General features: G+C 47.3%; 1 protein-coding gene across 1 annotated transcript in view; it reads right to left on the bottom strand.

The window, feature by feature from the left end:
• Positions 1–6216: 6216 nt before the first annotated feature.
• The window catches only part of LOC135831081 (uncharacterized), a 31089-nt gene continuing 18168 nt past the window's right edge, over positions 6217–19137 (bottom strand). Inside the window, exons 8-9 of the mRNA XM_065343335.1 lie at positions 7855–7971; positions 6217–7330 (exon numbers count right to left, since the gene is read on the bottom strand). Coding sequence (XP_065199407.1) covers positions 7174–7330; positions 7855–7971 — 274 coding nt within the window. The 3' untranslated portion in view covers positions 6217–7173. The remainder of the gene's footprint in view (positions 7331–7854; positions 7972–19137) is intronic.

Here is a 19137-nt window from a genome sequence, read left to right as displayed (position 1 = left end):
ACTGTACCAGTCTTCAAAGCATTTGAGGCATTGCAGTGTGTGTACGTGTATGTGACAACAGTTTGTTTCCCTGATCTGAAGTCTGTGAAGAGCTGAGCTGACTCGACTTTTGACCGTCGCCATTATTTTTTCGGATCCAAGGAAGCCATATTTGTTTCCAAGACAATGACTATGACTGTGCTTCTTGAGAAAGACCGCACACTGTTGAAAGCGGCAGGGAGTACTACTCCCTAGTTGAAAGCAGGGATATCGCATTTTATGAATCTGATTATCGGGTCCGGGAATCTTTCGCTACTGCCAGCTAGCTGGACTGTAGAGTTCGAGGTGCGAATCTTTCCATTTCTTCCTCGAAAAATGCAATACAGTACATGTACATGACATTGTACTGATGTCCTTAGATTGCAATGGTGGGTTGTTCATTCAGATTCTCCTTGGTGTTACATGTAGGAAGCAGGTGGCAGTTGAAACTGAAAGGCAATTTGTCCACCTATCTTTTGTGTGGTCATTTCTCCGACAACATCAAGGTAAAAATAATAGGCTTTAGCAGCACCAAGGCAGTTTTCAGTAGAAAGAGACCCTACAATATCCAGGGTGGTCCAGCAAGACTGGATCAAGATCCAAATACCAGCTATTCAAGCTTGCATAGCAACCGGTGTTACGTGTATCACCATGATTGCATATTATTACTGTGAGAAACATCGGATCCGTTTGTAGCAGGGCTAGGGAGTCACTACATATGCGACTCCGGCTCTGTGGACTGATTTCAAGGTCACCAGATCGGCTCTGTGGACTGATTTCAAGGTCACCAGATCGGCGTACCCGCTTGCAGAAGGACATCGGAGCGCACATACCACCCGCCGCAAGCCGCGCTGGTCAGGCTAGGTTCTCTGTTGCCGCTCCCAAGCTGTGGAACGCACTACCCAGCGACATCCGCACCATCCCCCAACGCAGTGTGTTCAAGATGTCAGTCATCCCACATACGCTCGCTCCATGAAACGTATCACCCATTATTCCAGTCACTGTTGCTGTCGCATCCACTCGTATGTCGCATCCACTCGTAGTCCACGTCCACTGATGTCGACCGAGGTAGCTCTCTTGCTACTGTGTAATAGTGACATGTACCCAGCTAATGTCTCTGCTTCGTTCAGGGAATTCAGAATAGGAAGTCTGCTGTACCACCCGCTCTTTTCTTTTTACTTTTAAAAGCGATTATTTGTAACATGGAAATTTGTTCCTTGGCTCACCATCTGAGTTCTTAAAGCTATTATTCATTTTCTGCTGCCCCCGGTTATTTCTTTTATTAGTTTTATTTTCTTTGCCTTCGCTTTCTTGTTATTGGGCAACTTGCCCGTTAGAATCTGCGAAGTAAAATAAACAACAACAACAACAACAACAACAACTCCCTGGTTTGTAGTAAAAAATTGCCAATGTTTGGCCTTTGCAGGGCCAAAACATCGACATTTTCTCCTTCCCAGGCGTCGCTTCCAGTGTGTAGCTATCACATGCTTCCTCCTCAGCTACATGTAAATGTGCTGTCACTGGAGGTTGAAATCAGCGACTATGACTCTTTTATACTCTACAGTAGAGTCGCGCGCCCAAGAACGTAAGTCGTTGTTTCCAAGGGGTTAGCCTGGGGCGTTCTTATCTTTCAGCAATCTGGCTGTAACGTTCTTAGAAACAATCCGTTCTGAATCATAATCAATAGAGAGGTTCCGCACTACGTAACAGTAAAGTTGAGCAACTAATTACTTTACGTTAGTGGGCGGGAAAAACCCGTGAATTCGCGAGTTTGCACTCCACTTACGGAAAGTTGTCTACGGAGAGTACGTAGATAGGGCTCTGATAACGTAGCTGGTCCGTTAGTGGATTGGGGTACAAATTTAATTAATTTATTTATAACTCTCTCCCAAGGTTGATCTGGTCGTACACTGCCTCGTTCGGAGTTGCCAAGGGCAGCTACGTGATTTGAAAACTCCGTATGGCGGAACACAGATGAGCATGCAGTTTACGTAAGACTTTCCGTAGATCGACTACGTTTTTTACTAACGTAATTACGTTATGCGGAACCTCTCTAATGTATCCCACAAGCTGTCAGAAAACCAACACCGCCGGCTCAACTTAGTTTAGGCTGTGGCGGTCTTTAGCGCGACTCTACAGTAACAAGTGTACCACCATGATTGCATTATGCAATTGTGAGAAGTATCCGTTGGTGAATTCAGTACTGATTGCCAGTGTTTGGCCATTGCAGGGCCAAAACATTGACATTTCTCCTTCCCAGGCGTCGCTTCCAGTGTGTGGCTATATACTATCACATGCTGCCTCGCCTCCTCAGCTAAATGTGCTGTCACTAGTCACTGGAGGTTGAAATCAGCGGCGATGACGTACTACTACTAGTCTACCGAGTACGAGGTCAATAGGAAATAAGTATCTAATATTGACTGAGTACGAGGTCAATATGAAATAAAAGCCGAGTAAAAGACCGAGGCGAAGCCGAGGTCTTTTACGAGGTTTTTATTTCCTATTGACCAAGTACGAAGTCAATATTAGATTTATCACGACAAACAGTCCGTATTTCAAATTCCAGAACGATAACCTCATGAATCCCGGTTTTATGATTGCACAACCGTTGCACCACCACCTACTCATGCAGTGACAATGCTGCACTAGGCACCGTTCAACTGCGCAACCCCTAAGCAGTCAAATATAAGCAGTCAATATAGCCCTAAGGAGTGAAATATGCAGGAATATTTGACTGCTTAGGTATGGCTGCTTAGGTATAGGTTTCTGAGTGACGATGACGTTCGCTTGATCAGGGTCTTGATCTCTAACACCAGACTTCGTGTTCAGCTTGGGAGGTGCCAGTCGGAATCATTTGCTACAACGAAGGGGACGCCACAGGGGGATTGCCTTTCCCCCGTTCTCTTCACGGTTTACCTGGAGGCTGCGCTCCGACAACTAAGGCAAGAGGTGCCAGCAAGACCTCTCAGCGACAACGGTCTGCCGCTCGAACTTGTATATGCGGATGATGCAGACTTTGTCAGCACCTCAAAGTCCTGGCTGGCGGACGTGGAGGCGACTGCCAGCACGGTGCTACCACAGTGGTCCCTGATCATGAACCGGGACAAAACTGAGTATACGGACATCTTCAGAAGTGCGGACAGGATCGATGAAGAGTGGAGGACAACGCGCAAGCTGGGTTCGCTGCTGGGCGACGAAGAGGATATTATGCGACGAAAACAGCTGGCGACTGCAGCATTTCAGTCCCTATGGAGCCTCTGGAAGAGGCATCAGCACATCAGCGAGAAGTTGCGTCTGCGGCTGTACAGCACTTTTATTGTTCCAGTACTGACGTACAACTCGGGTACGTGGGGGGTCAGTGTGACCGTTCTGTCTCGCCTGGATTCCTTCCACCGCCGTCAGCTAAGGTCACTCATCGGTGTGAAATGGCCACAAATAATACCGAATGATGCTCTCTATGCCAGATGCGAAGCTGAACCCTTGAGTGTCATGGTCAAGAGATCACGCTGGAGGCTGTTTGGCCACATCCTGCGGATGGCAGATGAATCTCCAGCTGTTATGGCTATGTTCGCGTACTTCGCCAATCAGCAACAGAAATGCTGGAGGGGTAGACCGCGGACGACCCTGCCGCAGGCATTGGTGGGAGATCTGCGCCAAGCCAATGCCGGATTGCTCGGGAACTTAGACGCTCTGCAGAGCCTGCGAGCCATTGCCCATGACCGACCCGCATGGCGAGATCTATGCATGAAGATCTGTGCATCGTGATATTCCGACAGGTCCTGAAACAGTCAAACTCAGGAAATAGCACTATTATTATCACTCAGGCTGCAATATTCAATGACATAATTAAAGACATATTCATAAATGACATATCTTCAATACCCATGAGCTACATTGTATATGATAATTATATCATTGTATCATCGTTCTAGCTCAATTTCTTTCCCCTGTCATAGTCCTGTTTATCATGTTCAGCATAAGCGAAGTTGTGGATCATGCTTGCATGGTTGACTCCAACGCGTACATGCAAGTAATAATAATAATAATAGGTATGGCAAAAATCTATGTGAGACAATACTAAGGGAGTGATAAAAGCCGAGTACGAAGTCAATTTTTAATTTTTTATTTACGACAAACGGTCCGTACATGTATTTCAAATTCCAGAACGATAACCTCATGAATCCCGGATTGCACAACCGTTGCACCATCCTGTCCCCGGGGAAAATTGCGGAAAAAATCGCAAACAACGCGGGGGAAAACGCGGCATAATATGGCATAATTTGCGGTGAATTTGCGGTAAATATGCGGTGAATAATATTGATGTGCGGCAATTTTCAGTGAGTATGTAGTGAAATCAATCAGTTACAAGTCTCTGGTGTAAGCACTCGTCATATTTGAGTAAAAAGCCGCCACGATGAGACGTTGCTGAACGAACAGTGCACTGTGTGTACGTGTAGTGCAACAAAAAAGTTCAAAAAACGCGGGGAAAATCGCGGAAAACGCGGTCTTTTAAAAAAATCGCAAAAAAACGCGGAAAAAAACGCGGCCGCGGAATCGCAATTTTCCCCGGGGACAGACCATCACTGCATCAGTGCCATCACCTACTCATACAGTGACCATGGTGACCATGCTGCACTAGGCACCGATCAACTGCGCAACCCATACGCAGTCAATATAGCCGTAAGGAGTGAAATATGCAGGAATATTTGACTGCTTTAGGTATAGCGAAAAACAATGGGAGTCAATACTAAGAGAGGCACGGATAATCTTTTATACTCTATTTTACCCTCTAAACATCGCGCACCGTGATGATGCAGACTGAAAGCTCTTACAATGTCACTTCCTGAAGGAATCACAATCAGTCTCAATTTTGGAGGCGAACTGGACAAAACATTTACAATGGCAAAAAAATATCACGTGACTTTTGCAGAGTAGGGACACACGTGACGACAATGTGCAACGGGTTTGGAAGGTTGACAAGCCGTGACGGTAAAGTCAGACCACAGAAAGGTGTGACTAGATTGTAAGAAGATGAAGAAGGAAAGGACAGAGGCGTTTATAGGTTGATCAGATGGAAGGCACGATTGTCTATGTTCTAGGTGGAGTGCAATGGAGAAGGCTGTAAAGCCAGTAAGTAGAAAACGGTAAACATTCGGATGGAGTCGTGGGTGGCTACACTTTGCTACAACACTGCGGCGGGCTTGAAGCAATACAATACTGAGTTGTGCGTGAGGTGGTGAAGAACCAGGTCCGGCGGTAACAGCTATGCGGAGGAGTGGAGTCCAAACATAGACAGCTCATTCTAGGACTGATGCATGATTTGCAAAAGCAATGTGTGGGAGAGAAGAGTGCGAGCTGTGTCGGGAATGCTGTGCATGCAATGCGGCGTGGCGCCGCGTGGGACATATGAAGGTCATGCCGCTGAGTTAAAAGTCAATATCCATACATCTTCACGGCACTCTCCAAACGGTCTCTGGGCTACACCAAACACTAAAAGAAAGAGATATCATAATACGGCAATCAAGAGTACTACGAACTGTGCGGTAACCATGCTTAATTACAGAAGTAACAAACATGCGAGAGAAATGTGAATGTGAAATGTACATGTAAAAAGAAGAAGAAGTGAACCGTGACTTCTTCTTCTTTCTATTTTGAAGTACATGTACACTGTTTCACATTCACATTTCTCTCGCATGTTGAACACTTCTTATTCTCTTTTCATGTACATTTCACATTCACATTTCTCTCGCATGTTTGTTACTATTGTAATAACGCATAGTTACCGCACAGTTAGTACTCTTGATTACCATATCAAAGTTGCTGTCTCCGAAACGCTTGTTTAGATATCATAACCATTCGAATTTTTAGAGAGATAATCAGTATCTCTTTTTTTCTTTCAGTGATTGGTGTAGGCCAGAGACCGTTTGGGGAGTGTCGTGAAGATGTGGGTATAGTGGATGGCTACAGTGAAGTCTTCACATTTTAAAAGTCAATGATTAATCAAACATCCAGGGGCACATCATGCCTGATTCCAGCTCAATGCTCAGTTGCATATCCGTTTCTTACTCCGGAATGACAAGCGTTCAGTGATGGCGTGCAGGTCACGTGCACTCCGGCATTTCAGCAGACTCGGCTACTTACAAGCCGAGCCAGCTGCCACTAGAGACTGTCTGCTCAGCATTCAACAGTTCCAGCAAATCAAACTAAAGAGTATGCCGCAATGATTTCGTTCGAGAGGGAAGTTGGAGTGGCTACTCGGCCACCAGCGAAACAAGTCAGTGTTCCTGCACTGAGCCGGTGATACAGCTTCTGGGAAGCACACTGAATTTCAAAGTTTAGTAGATAGAAGACTTGAATAAGTGCACATCATCGCATGTAGATCAGTAGCAACAAGAGTAAAAAAGCTCCCAAGATTGTGCAACTCTGCATGTGGGATCGCCAACGACGAAAACTCACATCACTTGTTCCAAGTACGATTTACTACGCGCAGCAAAGGCCAACATGCGCGCAGTCTGAATATCTGCCATGACCATGATGACGACTCGCAGAAGCTGAGTGGGCTTCTGCCAGGCCGAGTGCTATTTTATTACTCCACTGGTCGCTAAAAACGGACTGGAAAAGTACAATGGGAACACTACACCAGGTGATGTGAATTTTCGCCGTCGGCGGACCCAATAGCAAGGGTATCAAGAGAAAAGAACACTGTTGCTAGCAGCAACTACTAACTGCCTCGTGTAGTGCGGTGCCAGTGGGATTCAGCAAGAACATCACTGTGACAGTGGTCTGCATTGCTGTCCATGATTTTCATTGTTCAGAAGATATTGTTAGGTGCTGCGCCGCAGTGCAGCCAAGCTGACAAGTTGTAAACGCCAGTTCAGTCCTGATTGTGACAGGCGTAACGTGTCCCCGTGACAGTGGTCATGTTCATATTTAGTACAGTGTGCATGATGGCTTTTTCTGAGTCAGGCTTCCGCCGGCTGGGCCGTCCATTGTGGAGGGGAACTGATGTGGTCCGTGTAAAGTGAATGTTGGCTGTGCCAATCCGGGCCAAGGTTGTTGATGATAACAATGATGATGATGAGGGCCGCAGTTTCAGTGGATTACATGTATCCGATGAGTCAGTGACCAATATTAAAAGTCCTCATACCTCGCTTGTCACCCGCGAGGAGTGTCCACATTTGTAGGGCTGTCTTGCACCACTGTCACATCCCGTTGGTCACTCCACGGTGGTGCCATGCCAAATGTGAGGCAGTTGTTCTCTTCTCGATATGGTGTGTACCAGTCTGGGTAACTTCCTGGACGCATCCGCACCCTGACACACGTGTTCCAGTCAAGGATCCAAAAAACCGCTGAACAAGAACTGACACAACAATCTCTACTACAAGCTATTATTGATAAGCCTAAGCTAACCGGTAAAACACGTGACATTATGAGTCACGGGGGTCAGGATTGAATTGCATGGCCACTCACTGTATGCCTGCACGAAATACGGTTGCATGTAATTCTGTTATTCTCACTTCAAAATAAACCGTATTTCTCTGTATTTCTCCTTACATTTTAGATCGTTTTTCGCATCGTCTCCATCACTTAATTAACATTGTTTAACAAAGTACACCAAATATCACTTCAGCTCCTCCTCCTTATTGTTATATAAAAAAATAAACCGTAGTAGACTTTCCTACAAGTAGTGCATTTGTTCTGAGCGATGAGCTTGAGTTTTCATTGCAGCTGAGTCACATGGCAGGAGAATAACGGTCCCATTTATGAACGAAAAGTTGACCTACTTTTAAATTAACTGGAACAAAAATAATCCCGTGACAGATGTTGGAAGGATACTCTGCAAACAGCTCTTCATTGCGGACATGACGAGCTGCAACATAGATAACTGCAAACATGATTGCCTGCGATGATGGCGTGGCTACCGACAACAGCCAGGTCGGCCTTGATGACCACCTGCAGCGAGACAGAGGAAAAACACGCCGAGTATGCACCACCGTGATAATTGACGGTGTATGCACAGCACAGTCCTCATACAGCATAAAAATCCAAGAATCCGCCCGGCGACAAAGAACACCAACTTGATGACGATACAGTGGTATAATAGTGCAGGACCGCCGGCAGCAGTATTCAATTGGTCCGGTCCGGTACCAAATCCTTTCATACTTTGTGTTTGAGATATTGGGAACATAATTATAACCTCCTATAATAGCAATGTTCCACAATTGAAAATGTTAGAAGCTGTTTACATTCACGAACACCAGCCTGCCCTATCCATTCAGAAGGACTCAGCCACTACACTCAGCTCACACTATTTCCGTAATTCGCACAGTTTAGTCCTATGTTTAGTCCATGTTTTCTGTAACGTTTGGGTTTGTCCCAACGTCAAACACAAGACTCCACTCAACAGCTCCAGACAACGACTGAGGTTTATTTACAAGAAGAAGGAAAGATAAAGATAAACTGTCATGATGTGTATATGTACACAGTACGGGAATGCATAGGTAACTGATCCAGGAACGGATCGGGTACATCGATAGACTCATGAGAGTACAGAGTACATAGAACGATAATTATATAGATTGTGTCATCCATTTATGGGTAAGCGAATGGGACCACAACATCTCCCATTTTATGTTTGAAGAGAAACGCAAAACTCAGAGAATACAGAGTCCTGCACATACAAACAAGAGAGGGCAGAAACACATAATACTGAGCAATGTGTTCACAGGTCGAGTCTCGGCGGCGGCCGGGAAGGACGTGTGGATCGGCGCAAGGCAGGTTGAAACTCTACATCAGCGGATGGAGGTTCAGGTGCACTGGCATTCAACTGCGGCGCCGGTTGCACATCGGGCAGTATCTTGATATGGCGACGGTTACGGCGGTACTCGGTGAGGTCGTCTGTGGCTACGGTATACGAACGCTCATCGGTACGTTCAGTGACAACTGCTTCTGACTCTAGGTCAGGGATCCAAACTCTTGTACCTTGCTCTAGTACTGGCAGTGGCTGTACTCGATGTGCGGCATCATAGCTAGCACTCTGGCGTGTCTTGCTGGCTGCCTCACGTTTCCGTAGTGCTTCGATATCCGGCCAGCCGGGACGGAGCGCTTCCTTCGTAGACGGAAGACGGGTGCGAAGACGGCGACCGAATAGCAGTTCTGCTGGTGAGAACCCGTTCGCTAATGGTGTGGACCGGTAGACGAGAAGGGCATCGTCAAGGTTGTCGTTAGTCTTGAGAAGACGCTTGACGGTTTGTACTGCTCGCTCCGCCTCACCATTGCTCTGCGGATATCTCGGGCTACTCGTACGGTGGCTGACTTTCATCACGGTTGCGAAGGCTGAGAACTCGGCACTGGCGAATTGCGGGCCATTGTCCGATACCAGGACTTCGGGTACACCGTGTATCGCAAACAACTTCAGCAGTTCCTTGATAATTGACTGCGATGTCGTGCTGCGGACCGGAGATGCGTGGATATACCGAGAGAAATAATCCACGACGACGAGGTAGTCATGACCATTGTAGTGGCAGAGGTCTACGCCTACCCTCTCCCATGGCAGAGATGGGAACTCAGTTGGTTGAAGAGGCTCCGGTGGTTGGTAGCGATGCTTGGAGCAGATGGTGCAATTCCGGACATACTCAGCAACTGCCATCGAGATACCTGGCCACCATGCAGACGACTTTGCGCGGGCTTGACACTTAGTGATGCCTTGATGACCATCGTGTAGCTTGGCTAGGGTGCTAGCGCGTTCTGCTACTGGAATCACGATGCGGAATCCATGGTAGAGGAGACCACCATGAGTAGACAGTGAAGCGCGCTCATTGCGATACGGTTCCAAGTCAGCGGGGACTCGAGCTGGCCAGCCGTGGAGTGTGTAGTGCTGTACTTTCTGTAGCGTGACATCATTGGCGGTTGCTTCTACAAGCGCGTGCTCCTTCTCTGGGCTGCAGAGAGAGGCGAGGACTGCCGCTATTGTCGCTTCGGAGTCCCCGTGAAGCTCCGATTCCTTGACGGGTGCTGTAGGCAAGGGGGCTCTGGACAGAGTGTCAGCTACTACCATGTTCTTGCCAGGAACGTACTCGGCCTGCGCGTCGTAGCGCATCAGACGTATCAACAGGCGTTGGCACCGGAGTGGCACACGGTCCAGATCGCGACTGTTGATTAACGGGACCAACGGCTTGTGGTCGGTGTGAACAGTGAAACGCGGTCCACCGTACAGATATTGGTGGAAGTGTTCGCAACCCCAGACAGTGGCTAGGAGCTCTTTCTCTATCTGGGCGTAGCGTTTCTCAGCGGCTGATAGTGTGCGCGAGGCATATGCTACCGGCTTCCATTCACCATTCTGGAACTGGAGAAGAGCAGCACCTAGACCGTAGCTGCTGGCGTCAGCAGTCAGCAAAGTGGGTGCTTCCAGGTCATAGTAGCAGAGGCATGGTGCGTCTGCGGCGAGTTGCTTCAGGCGGTTGAAGGCTTCGGTGTGCGCAGCAGTCCACTGCCATGCAGTGTCATTGCAGAGCAGGTCGCGTAACGGCGCAGCAACGGTAGACAGCTCGGGCAGGAACTTAGACAGATAGGTGATCAACCCTAGTGCACGACGGAGTTCGTCGACATCGCTAGGCACTGTGAGCTTCTCTATGGCTTCGAGCTTAGCTGGGTCTGGGTTGACACCCTTGTCACTGATCTGGTGGCCCAGGTACTTCAGTGACGTGCGGCGGAAGCGACACTTGTCCGGATTGAGCGTTAGACCGGCGTCTATGAGTCGCTGCTTGACGGCTTCGAGGGCAGCATCGTGTTCACTCATCGTCGCAGCATACACAATGATGTCGTCAATGAATACGGCCACATTCGGGATGTCACCGAGGAGCTGCTGGAGACGGCGCTGGAAAATTTCCGGAGCACTGGTGATTCCGAACGGCAGGCGTTCGAACTTGAACCGGCCGAACGGGGTGATGAACGTGGTGAACATGGAGGCTTCTTCTGACAGGGGAATTTGCCAGAAACCAGATGCGGTGTCGAGTGTGGAGAAAATGGTTGACCCATTAAGCTTTGCCAGCGTGTCGTCCACAGTAGGCAACGGAAAATGCTCCCGTTTGACACTCGCGTTGAGCTTTTTCAGATCGACACACACTCGGACATTGCCATTCGGCTTCAACACCGGGACCATCGGCGCACACCAGTCTGTCGGCTGTTCTACCTTCGTTATCACCCCCTCAGTTTCCATCCGTTCCAGCTCGCGACGAACCTTGAGGCGGATATGGATGGGCACCCGGCGTGCGTTGACGCAGTTGTATGGCTTTGCATCGGGGCGAAGCTCAATCTTCACTGGGTCGCCGAGCATGCAACCAAGGGCAGGGCTAGCAGTTGACACACCTATGTGGCCTCGCTGGACTAGACCCATTCTCTGCGAGGTTTGGCGGCTTAGCAGGTTGACACCACCAGTGGCAATGACCAGGAGTGTGATGGAGTACGAGACACCATGCAGGGTAGCCTCAGTACTGAATTCGCCATCAATGTCAAGCTTCTTGCCATCTGCTCCGGTGACATGAGACTTGGTGGGACTGAGTGCTGGTCGTTCTGGCAGTGTGTGGAAACAGTCACGGGTCAAGATATTCAGGTCTGCGCCTGTGTCGATCTTGAAATTGACGTCCGCGTGACACACACGGAGCTGCACAGTCCAGGGTGCGTCAGCACTGTTACTTTGAGTCGAGGCTGCTCCCAGAAAGTGTGCTGGGTCTTCGTCATGTCCTGTCGTCGACGCAGCATGTGCAGCGCGTCCAGAACCATTGGAACTGCTACGACAAACTGACGCGAAGTGGCCTGTCTTCTGGCAAGTCAAGCACGTCTTTGACTTCGCTGGGCATTCATCGCGGTTTGCCTTGTGATCCTTTGAAGAACCACACCACAAGCACTTGCGAAAGTTTCCACTTGACGATTGGTACGATTTCTTACTAGACGACTTGCTGGATGCAGGCGAGGAGCGCTGTCCATGGCCTCGAGCGCGACTAGTTATAGCTGCAGCAGCTTGCTTGCCGAGATGCCCGTCCAAGGAAGATTGCTGGGCGACTTCAGCATTCACGGATTCCGTTTTCCGAGCAAGACTCACGGCTGTTTCCAAGTCCAGTGAGGTGTGATCCTCGAGCTGTAGCTTTTTTGAAACTTCTCTGTTCGTCATGTGAGCTACGAGTCGGTCTCGGATTCTCTCATCAGGTTTATCAAATGCGCAGTACTTGGCGGCGGCTCGTAGTCGGCGGACATACGTTTCGACAGTTTCCCCTGGGGACTGCACGCAGTGCTCGAAAAGAGTCCTCTGGTGGATCACGTTCACGCCAGGCCGAAAATACTTGTCGAATGCTGAAAGGACAGGGGCAATTTTCTTCTTGTCCTCCGCCGACAGGTTCAAAGACTCGAAAATCGGGTCGGCCTCGGGACCCATGGAATAAACAAGCGTATCCACCTGGCGTGGCTGGTCTGACTCGTCCAGTTTGGTCAAGGAGCGAAATCTTTCGAACCTGGCTTTCCAGGTTGGCCATGCTTCTGGCGCTGAGAAGTCGAAAGCGCCGGGGAGTGGGAACTTTGCAGAAGACATTTCTGCAATCAAACTTCTGACACCATGTAACGTTTGGGTTTGTCCCAACGTCAAACACAAGACTCCACTCAACAGCTCCAGACAACGACTGAGGTTTATTTACAAGAAGAAGGAAAGATAAAGATAAACTGTCATGATGTGTATATGTACACAGTACGGGAATGCATAGGTAACTGATCCAGGAACGGATCGGGTACATCGATAGACTCATGAGAGTACAGAGTACATAGAACGATAATTATATAGATTGTGTCATCCATTTATGGGTAAGCGAATGGGACCACAACATTTTCTTTCTTCACTTTTTTGCCGTCACCACACCACAGAGACCTACCTACACGGTGAATAAAACCTTCCAAGAGTGTAGAGAAGTATTGTGTGCATGCCGGTTGTGGCCGACCAATTTTAAATTGTTAACCCTTTTAATTAAAATAACCATTCAGTTGAACTATTCTTGCCAGGCAGAATGCAGCCGCGGGGCTAGTCTAAGTAAAATAATTGGCTCTCCCTGATGGTAGTAATAGTCATGCCGCCGGGAACAGGGTGACACAGGCCGGATGCGGGGTAGTGTTCAACCCCGCAGTGCCATAATAGCCCATTATTCCGAATTTCTTTGTATAAACAAGTGTTTCAAACTTAGAACATCTGGGTTTGGGATTAATATACTGTCGACAGTCACAAGAGTCCACAAACATGTTTATGCACTCTTGCTGTCGGGCTCAGGACTTTTCTAGCCTCAAATGTGGCAAATAATAATTGTACGATTCAGACAATGCCGGATGTACTGTTGTTATCATGATATCTGCAACTATACGAGGAAGACACCAAAAAGTTAGGGTACCACTTTCCAAACAATGGACGGACCGTCACTGTAGCGACTAGTGTAGAAGACTACATGAAAAAGAGAGCCTGTTTTCCTACGATCCTGCTCAACTCAACTGTTTGCCATATTGAATAATTTTAGTAAGGCTGATAAGTTTGATGCACTCGAAACACCACAAAAGGATACCAATTAACACAAAAGGGAAAACGAACAAGAACACAACTGCAGGCAGAAGCACTTATGACTAACACCAAGAGTGGGGTTATGGACTCTTGCTAACACGATACATAAGCTTATCGTAGTTACTCACGCGGGGAATTGGAAAGAACCAGGAATATTCAGTTAGGCTGTGTTTACATGATGCGTTTCAACCCGGGTCAGATTTCAACCCACCATGCACACAAAATGAATGGCGCGTTTACATGACGCATTGCGCTTGACCCGGGTTGAAATTTCGCCCCGGGTTGATTTCAACCCGGGTCAAAGATATCGTACTACGTACTTCTGTGCGTATCTCGCGCCAGGTTCGAACAGCACTGCACATGCAAATTTCGCGCGAAAGAATTCACGTGACCATACAGGACTGTAGAAGTGGAATTTTGGCGGCATATGAGTATTTCACCCGGGTCAACTGTCTTCATGTAAACGCTCACCTATTTTGTCTATCACACAGACTTTCAACCCGGGCTGAACTCGACCCGGGTTGAAATTTCTCATGTAAACACAGACTTAGGCTACTCAAAAAGGGAGATCAAATGTACGGTGGTTTTATGTGTAGGGGCGCCGGGCAGAAGGAGGGAAAACGGGCTACACATGTGCGGTGTGTATGGTGACTTTGCATGGAGGGGCAGTGCAGTGGGGAAATGGTACAAATATGGAGGTTATGAAATGTGTAGATCTACGGGTCGGTACTACATGGAGCCTGGGGGTGAGTACGGGTTTATCAGGGGACATGACTGTACAACACGTACTGTAAATATACGGCAGCTATTTAATTTCGGCTATATTCGGCACCGACCCAAAACGCCTAAATTAAAACGCCGGTGAAATTTTTCACAGCATCTGTCGCACTATACCATGCCCTCTACCCCACGCCGAAAATAAATCTCCGCCGAAATGTCAAAAATCGTGAAGTGCCGAAATTTTGCAGCGCCGAAATTTTGTATACCGTATTATCTCTAATATAAGCACAGTCTCCAATAATAGCACGTCTCCAATAATAGAACACCTTGGGGCGGCATTCAAAAAATAAAGTGCTCAGTCTCCATTATAAGCACACTGTGTACATTCATTATCTGTACCGGCGAAAAACCCCTGAAATGTGTGTGTCTGACATGAATTTGGCATGGCAACATGCCTCTGAAATGAGGTTGAAATATTAAAGGAACAGTCTCCAATAAAGGAACGTCTCCATTAAAGGGGAAGTTAAGGCAAAAATTAAAATTTCACCAGTTGTAGTCTTCGGGGTGCTGAGTCGATTGGTCTTGGTCCGAGAAAGCTGAGACGCTCCCTTCCTACTTGAATCCCAATCGAACTCGCGCACTTCCACCGAAACTGGGTGACTGCGCCCTACTAGATGGGGATTTGTATGCAAAATGTCACTAAAGCGCCATTTCGTTCTTATAAAAGCACGGATGACCGCGATTGGCCCATATGTTGTAGTCTTTTGGACTCTGAGTCGACTGGTTTTGGTCCGAAAAGGCTGCGATGCAGCGTTCCTCCTTTATTTCCAATCGAACATGGTTGAACAAGTGGTCACGTGCTCCTGGGTGCCCAAATCACCTGGTCACCACGCCAGCAGGCGACAACTTTCACACCAAGGTTTAACTCGAGTGACAGGACTGCACCCAAAAAAGGTCAAACAGGCTAGTAAGTTGTACCCTGCAGGCACGGTGACCAGCTGACTGGTGTACGCAGGAGCACGTGACCGCTTGTTCAACCATGTTCGATTGGGAATAAAGGAGGAACGCTGCATCGCAGCCTTTTCGGACCAAAACCAGCCGACTCAGCGTCCAAAAAACTACAACATATGGGCCAATCGCGGTCATCCATGCTTTTATAAGAACGAAATGGCGCTTTTAGTGACATTTTGCATACAAATCCCCATCTAGTAGGGTGCAGTCACCCAGTTTCGGTGGAAGTGCGCGAGTTCGATTGGGATTCAAGTAGGAAGGGAGCGTCTCAGCTTTCTCGGACCAAGACCATTCGACTCAGCACCCCGAAGACTACAACTGGTGAAATTTTAATTTTTGCCTTAACTTCCCCTTTAATAGCACGGGGCGGAGGTGCATTGAAAAAATAAAGGACCGTGCCTTAGGCTATGATCGTTTGGTCGGATCCAGATCCAGATCCAAATCTCAGATCCGTCGGATCCTTCAGAATCAACCAAACACTTTTTTGCGGACCTTGGCTGTTGCCATGTTGACGAAGTAAAAAATGGCGCTGACAGGTCACCCAAAAAAGGCACAAGTCATACTGATCGCCCGCGTCGTACGAAAAGTCAACAATTTACAAAAGTCCACTAGACGTACGACAATGAGTATAAAAATGATTTTTACCCACCATATACGCACAAAGGTCACATTTGGATCCGATGGATCCAGTCAACCCTGCTCCCGGGGCAGGGTTGCTCGGATCCAAATCCGAAGGATCTGGATCCGGATTCGACCAATCGATCATTGCAGATCCAGTGGATCCGATGGATCTGGATCTGGATCCGACCAAACGATCACGGCCCAAGAGATAATACGGTATTTACCGCGGCCGTTGCCGTAACAACACTGTGCACATGTGGTAGGAGAAATTTTTTGAAAAAAAAGACGAAGATGAAGATGCTGAGCTAGCTAGCTTGCTGCATGAGCCCCGACCCCACATAGATTTCCGTAGAGAGTCTCTTATCTCACAATAGTGCTGGGGCCAAGTCCGAAAAAGTCGCTTTATTGAGGAGTTGCATTTGACACCTCGTCCAGGAAAGATTTGACTTCAAATTCGGAGAGGCGGACCAACTATAGGAATTTTGGAGAAAACTAGAAGTTCCCAATGTTGTCCGTTTGGAAGTTATGAGCTATTTCCAAATTGCTTAGGTTACTATGGTAACCTGTGTACAATTAGCCGTTTCTGAGGCAAAGCCGGTACAATTTTGGAGAAAAAAGTTACCTTGTTGGAAGGCGAGCTCTTTCCAAGACTGTTATTGAAAACCAGAAGTTTATAGGACTGTCGGCTTCCTTGTCACAGGAATTTCTCGAATTTCTACGGTTACCGCGGTAACGTGTATGCAATTAGCCACTTCTAAGCGAAAATCAGTGCATTTTCTCCCCTGTAGACAGGTGGAAAGCAGAGAATAGTTATAATAATGTGGCTTAGAGGTCTATTGGGCTGTTGCAAGCCTGGTTTGTAGAGACGGGACCCCTCTCTCCTGATTTAGTGCCGGGATCCACACAAAAGGATCAAGAGGATTTAGGCAGGACTGACATCCAAGAACGAGCAAGGAAACACAACTGATAGCAAAAACAAAAACAAGAAGACTCAAACAATTCCCTAGCATATACATGTATTAGAACTGGGGCTAGCCCCATTATACATGTAGTTCAAATGGTCGACCGGTCGCAAGACCAGGGCTATGCCAACCGTGGAGGTTGTAGTAAGGTCATAAGGAACACTGTTTTCGAACACAGACTCAGTGCATCCTCCGCCTACATGTACAATGTAGCTTGTAACATGCTGGCAACCAAACTACATAGTCATTGTATGTTTTGTCATGTACATGTACATGTACATGACTACACGAACTGCATTCTTTTCACATCCAAAGAATCATCTTGCCCGTAAAAGAGGCCAGTACTGTAAGGTGTACAATCATGTACATGTACATTGTACAATGTACTGAACTGAAGTGCATGTCCAGGACACTGTTGTGGTATTCATTATAGTTATTGTTGTTGTTACTGGTGTGCTTTTTAAATTACATGTACATGTATACATGTATACATGTATTACATGTATACATGTACTTCATGCACATGTATAGTCGTTCAACCAAACACACCCAGTTCCCTTCTCATATCCCACGGAGATGCCAGGACTTAGAAGACGAGAGAGATCGGAGTATGCAAACTGCTCCATGGCAGGGCAGAAACCTCACTATTGTCACTAAGAACTCCACAACCTGCCGATCAACGATTTTCTCCAATACGTTGACAATTGGCAAGAGATATGGCTTGTAGGAGTTGAGAGTAGTCAGTATTATATGGCCATAGCTGTCTCCAAATTAACATGATTGTATACAGGTGAAACCATCCAGGGTGTTCGATGTACATGGACATGCAGTATAATAATAATGATAATCTGTGGCATCAGGTACTGTACTGTATTTGCATCACTTGTAGCCGAGTTGGATGGTGAACAACTGCTGCACACGTACATGTACATGATTGTACATGTACATGTATCTGTGAGTGCTGGAAATGATGCCACATGCACTGGTACAGGTACTAGCAAGAGTTATAACTCCCCGGTTATACACTCTTGGTACTAGGTGTAGAATTCATAGTGGCTCGGCTAGGTAGCAGGAGAGGTCACTGCCCCATGGGCCATGGGGTCAGTCCGGGACTGTTTTGAAACTGTTGCTTGATCAGAGGGATGTGACCAGACCTTCCTGTGTAAATGCTTGCTGTGAGTTGCTGAAGGATGACACATGAGCACGGAATATGTGGCGGAGTTTGTTGCATGTTGCGGTTATTAGGGCAGTTGTTTGTCTATTAGCCATCTCGTTGATCAAAATTGTCCTTCCAGGTCTTGGCGTAGGCCCCCGCCCCGGTCTACATGCACATGTAGATGACTGTATTTCATGGGCAATACGGTGCTTCCTAAACATGCACATGTCGATCGGACAGCCTGCATGACCATGATGACATTGTTCCATAAAAAGAAAATGTGAATTGGGTGGAAAGTACTAGTAGTGGATCATGGTGACCAATCCTGTCAACATAGCACACCGCTGTCTGGGTACTACATGTACATTGTATTATGTGAAGGAAGGGAGGAAACAAGTGCCAGGTCAATGCAATCCCGGTACTGCGGTAGTGTTAGAGGGGAGAGGAGCCCAGTCTCCAGCTCTACAAACCAGGCATGAAACAGCCCAATAGACCTCTAAGCCACAATATTATAACTATTCTCTGCTTTCCACCTGCCTACAGGGGAGAAAATCACTGATTTTCGCTTAGAAGTGGCTAATTGCATACACGTTACCACGGCAACCGTAGAAATTCGAGAAATTCCTGTGACAAGGAAGCCAACAGTCCTATAAACTTCTGGTTTTCAATAATAGTCTTGGAAAGAGCTCGCCTTCCAACAAGATAACTTTTTCTCCAAAATTGTACCGGCTTTGCCTCAGAAACGGCTAATTGCACACAAGTTACCATAGTAACCTAAGCAATTTGGAAATAGCTCATAACTTCCAAACGGACAACATTGGGAACTTCTAGTTTTCTCCAAAATTCCTATAGTTGGTCCGCCTCTCCGAATTTGAAGTCAAATCTTTCCTGGACGAGGTGTCAAATGACACTGTCAGATTTCTGGACCTGGCTCCAGGACTACAAGTCACAGTGGAGTCTTCAATCAACAAGTAGTTCGTTGCTTTCTAAATTCTATGTATTGTTCCTCGTTGCGATCGTTTTCCTGTCTTAGTGTTCTCCAAGGCTAGCATTCCTCCGAC

The sequence above is a fragment of the Sycon ciliatum genome, chromosome 1 (genome assembly GCF_964019385.1).
Source record: "Sycon ciliatum chromosome 1, ocSycCili1.1, whole genome shotgun sequence".
NCBI lineage: Eukaryota > Metazoa > Porifera > Calcarea > Leucosolenida > Sycettidae > Sycon > Sycon ciliatum.
This window is presented reverse-complemented; position numbering and strand designations above follow the sequence as displayed.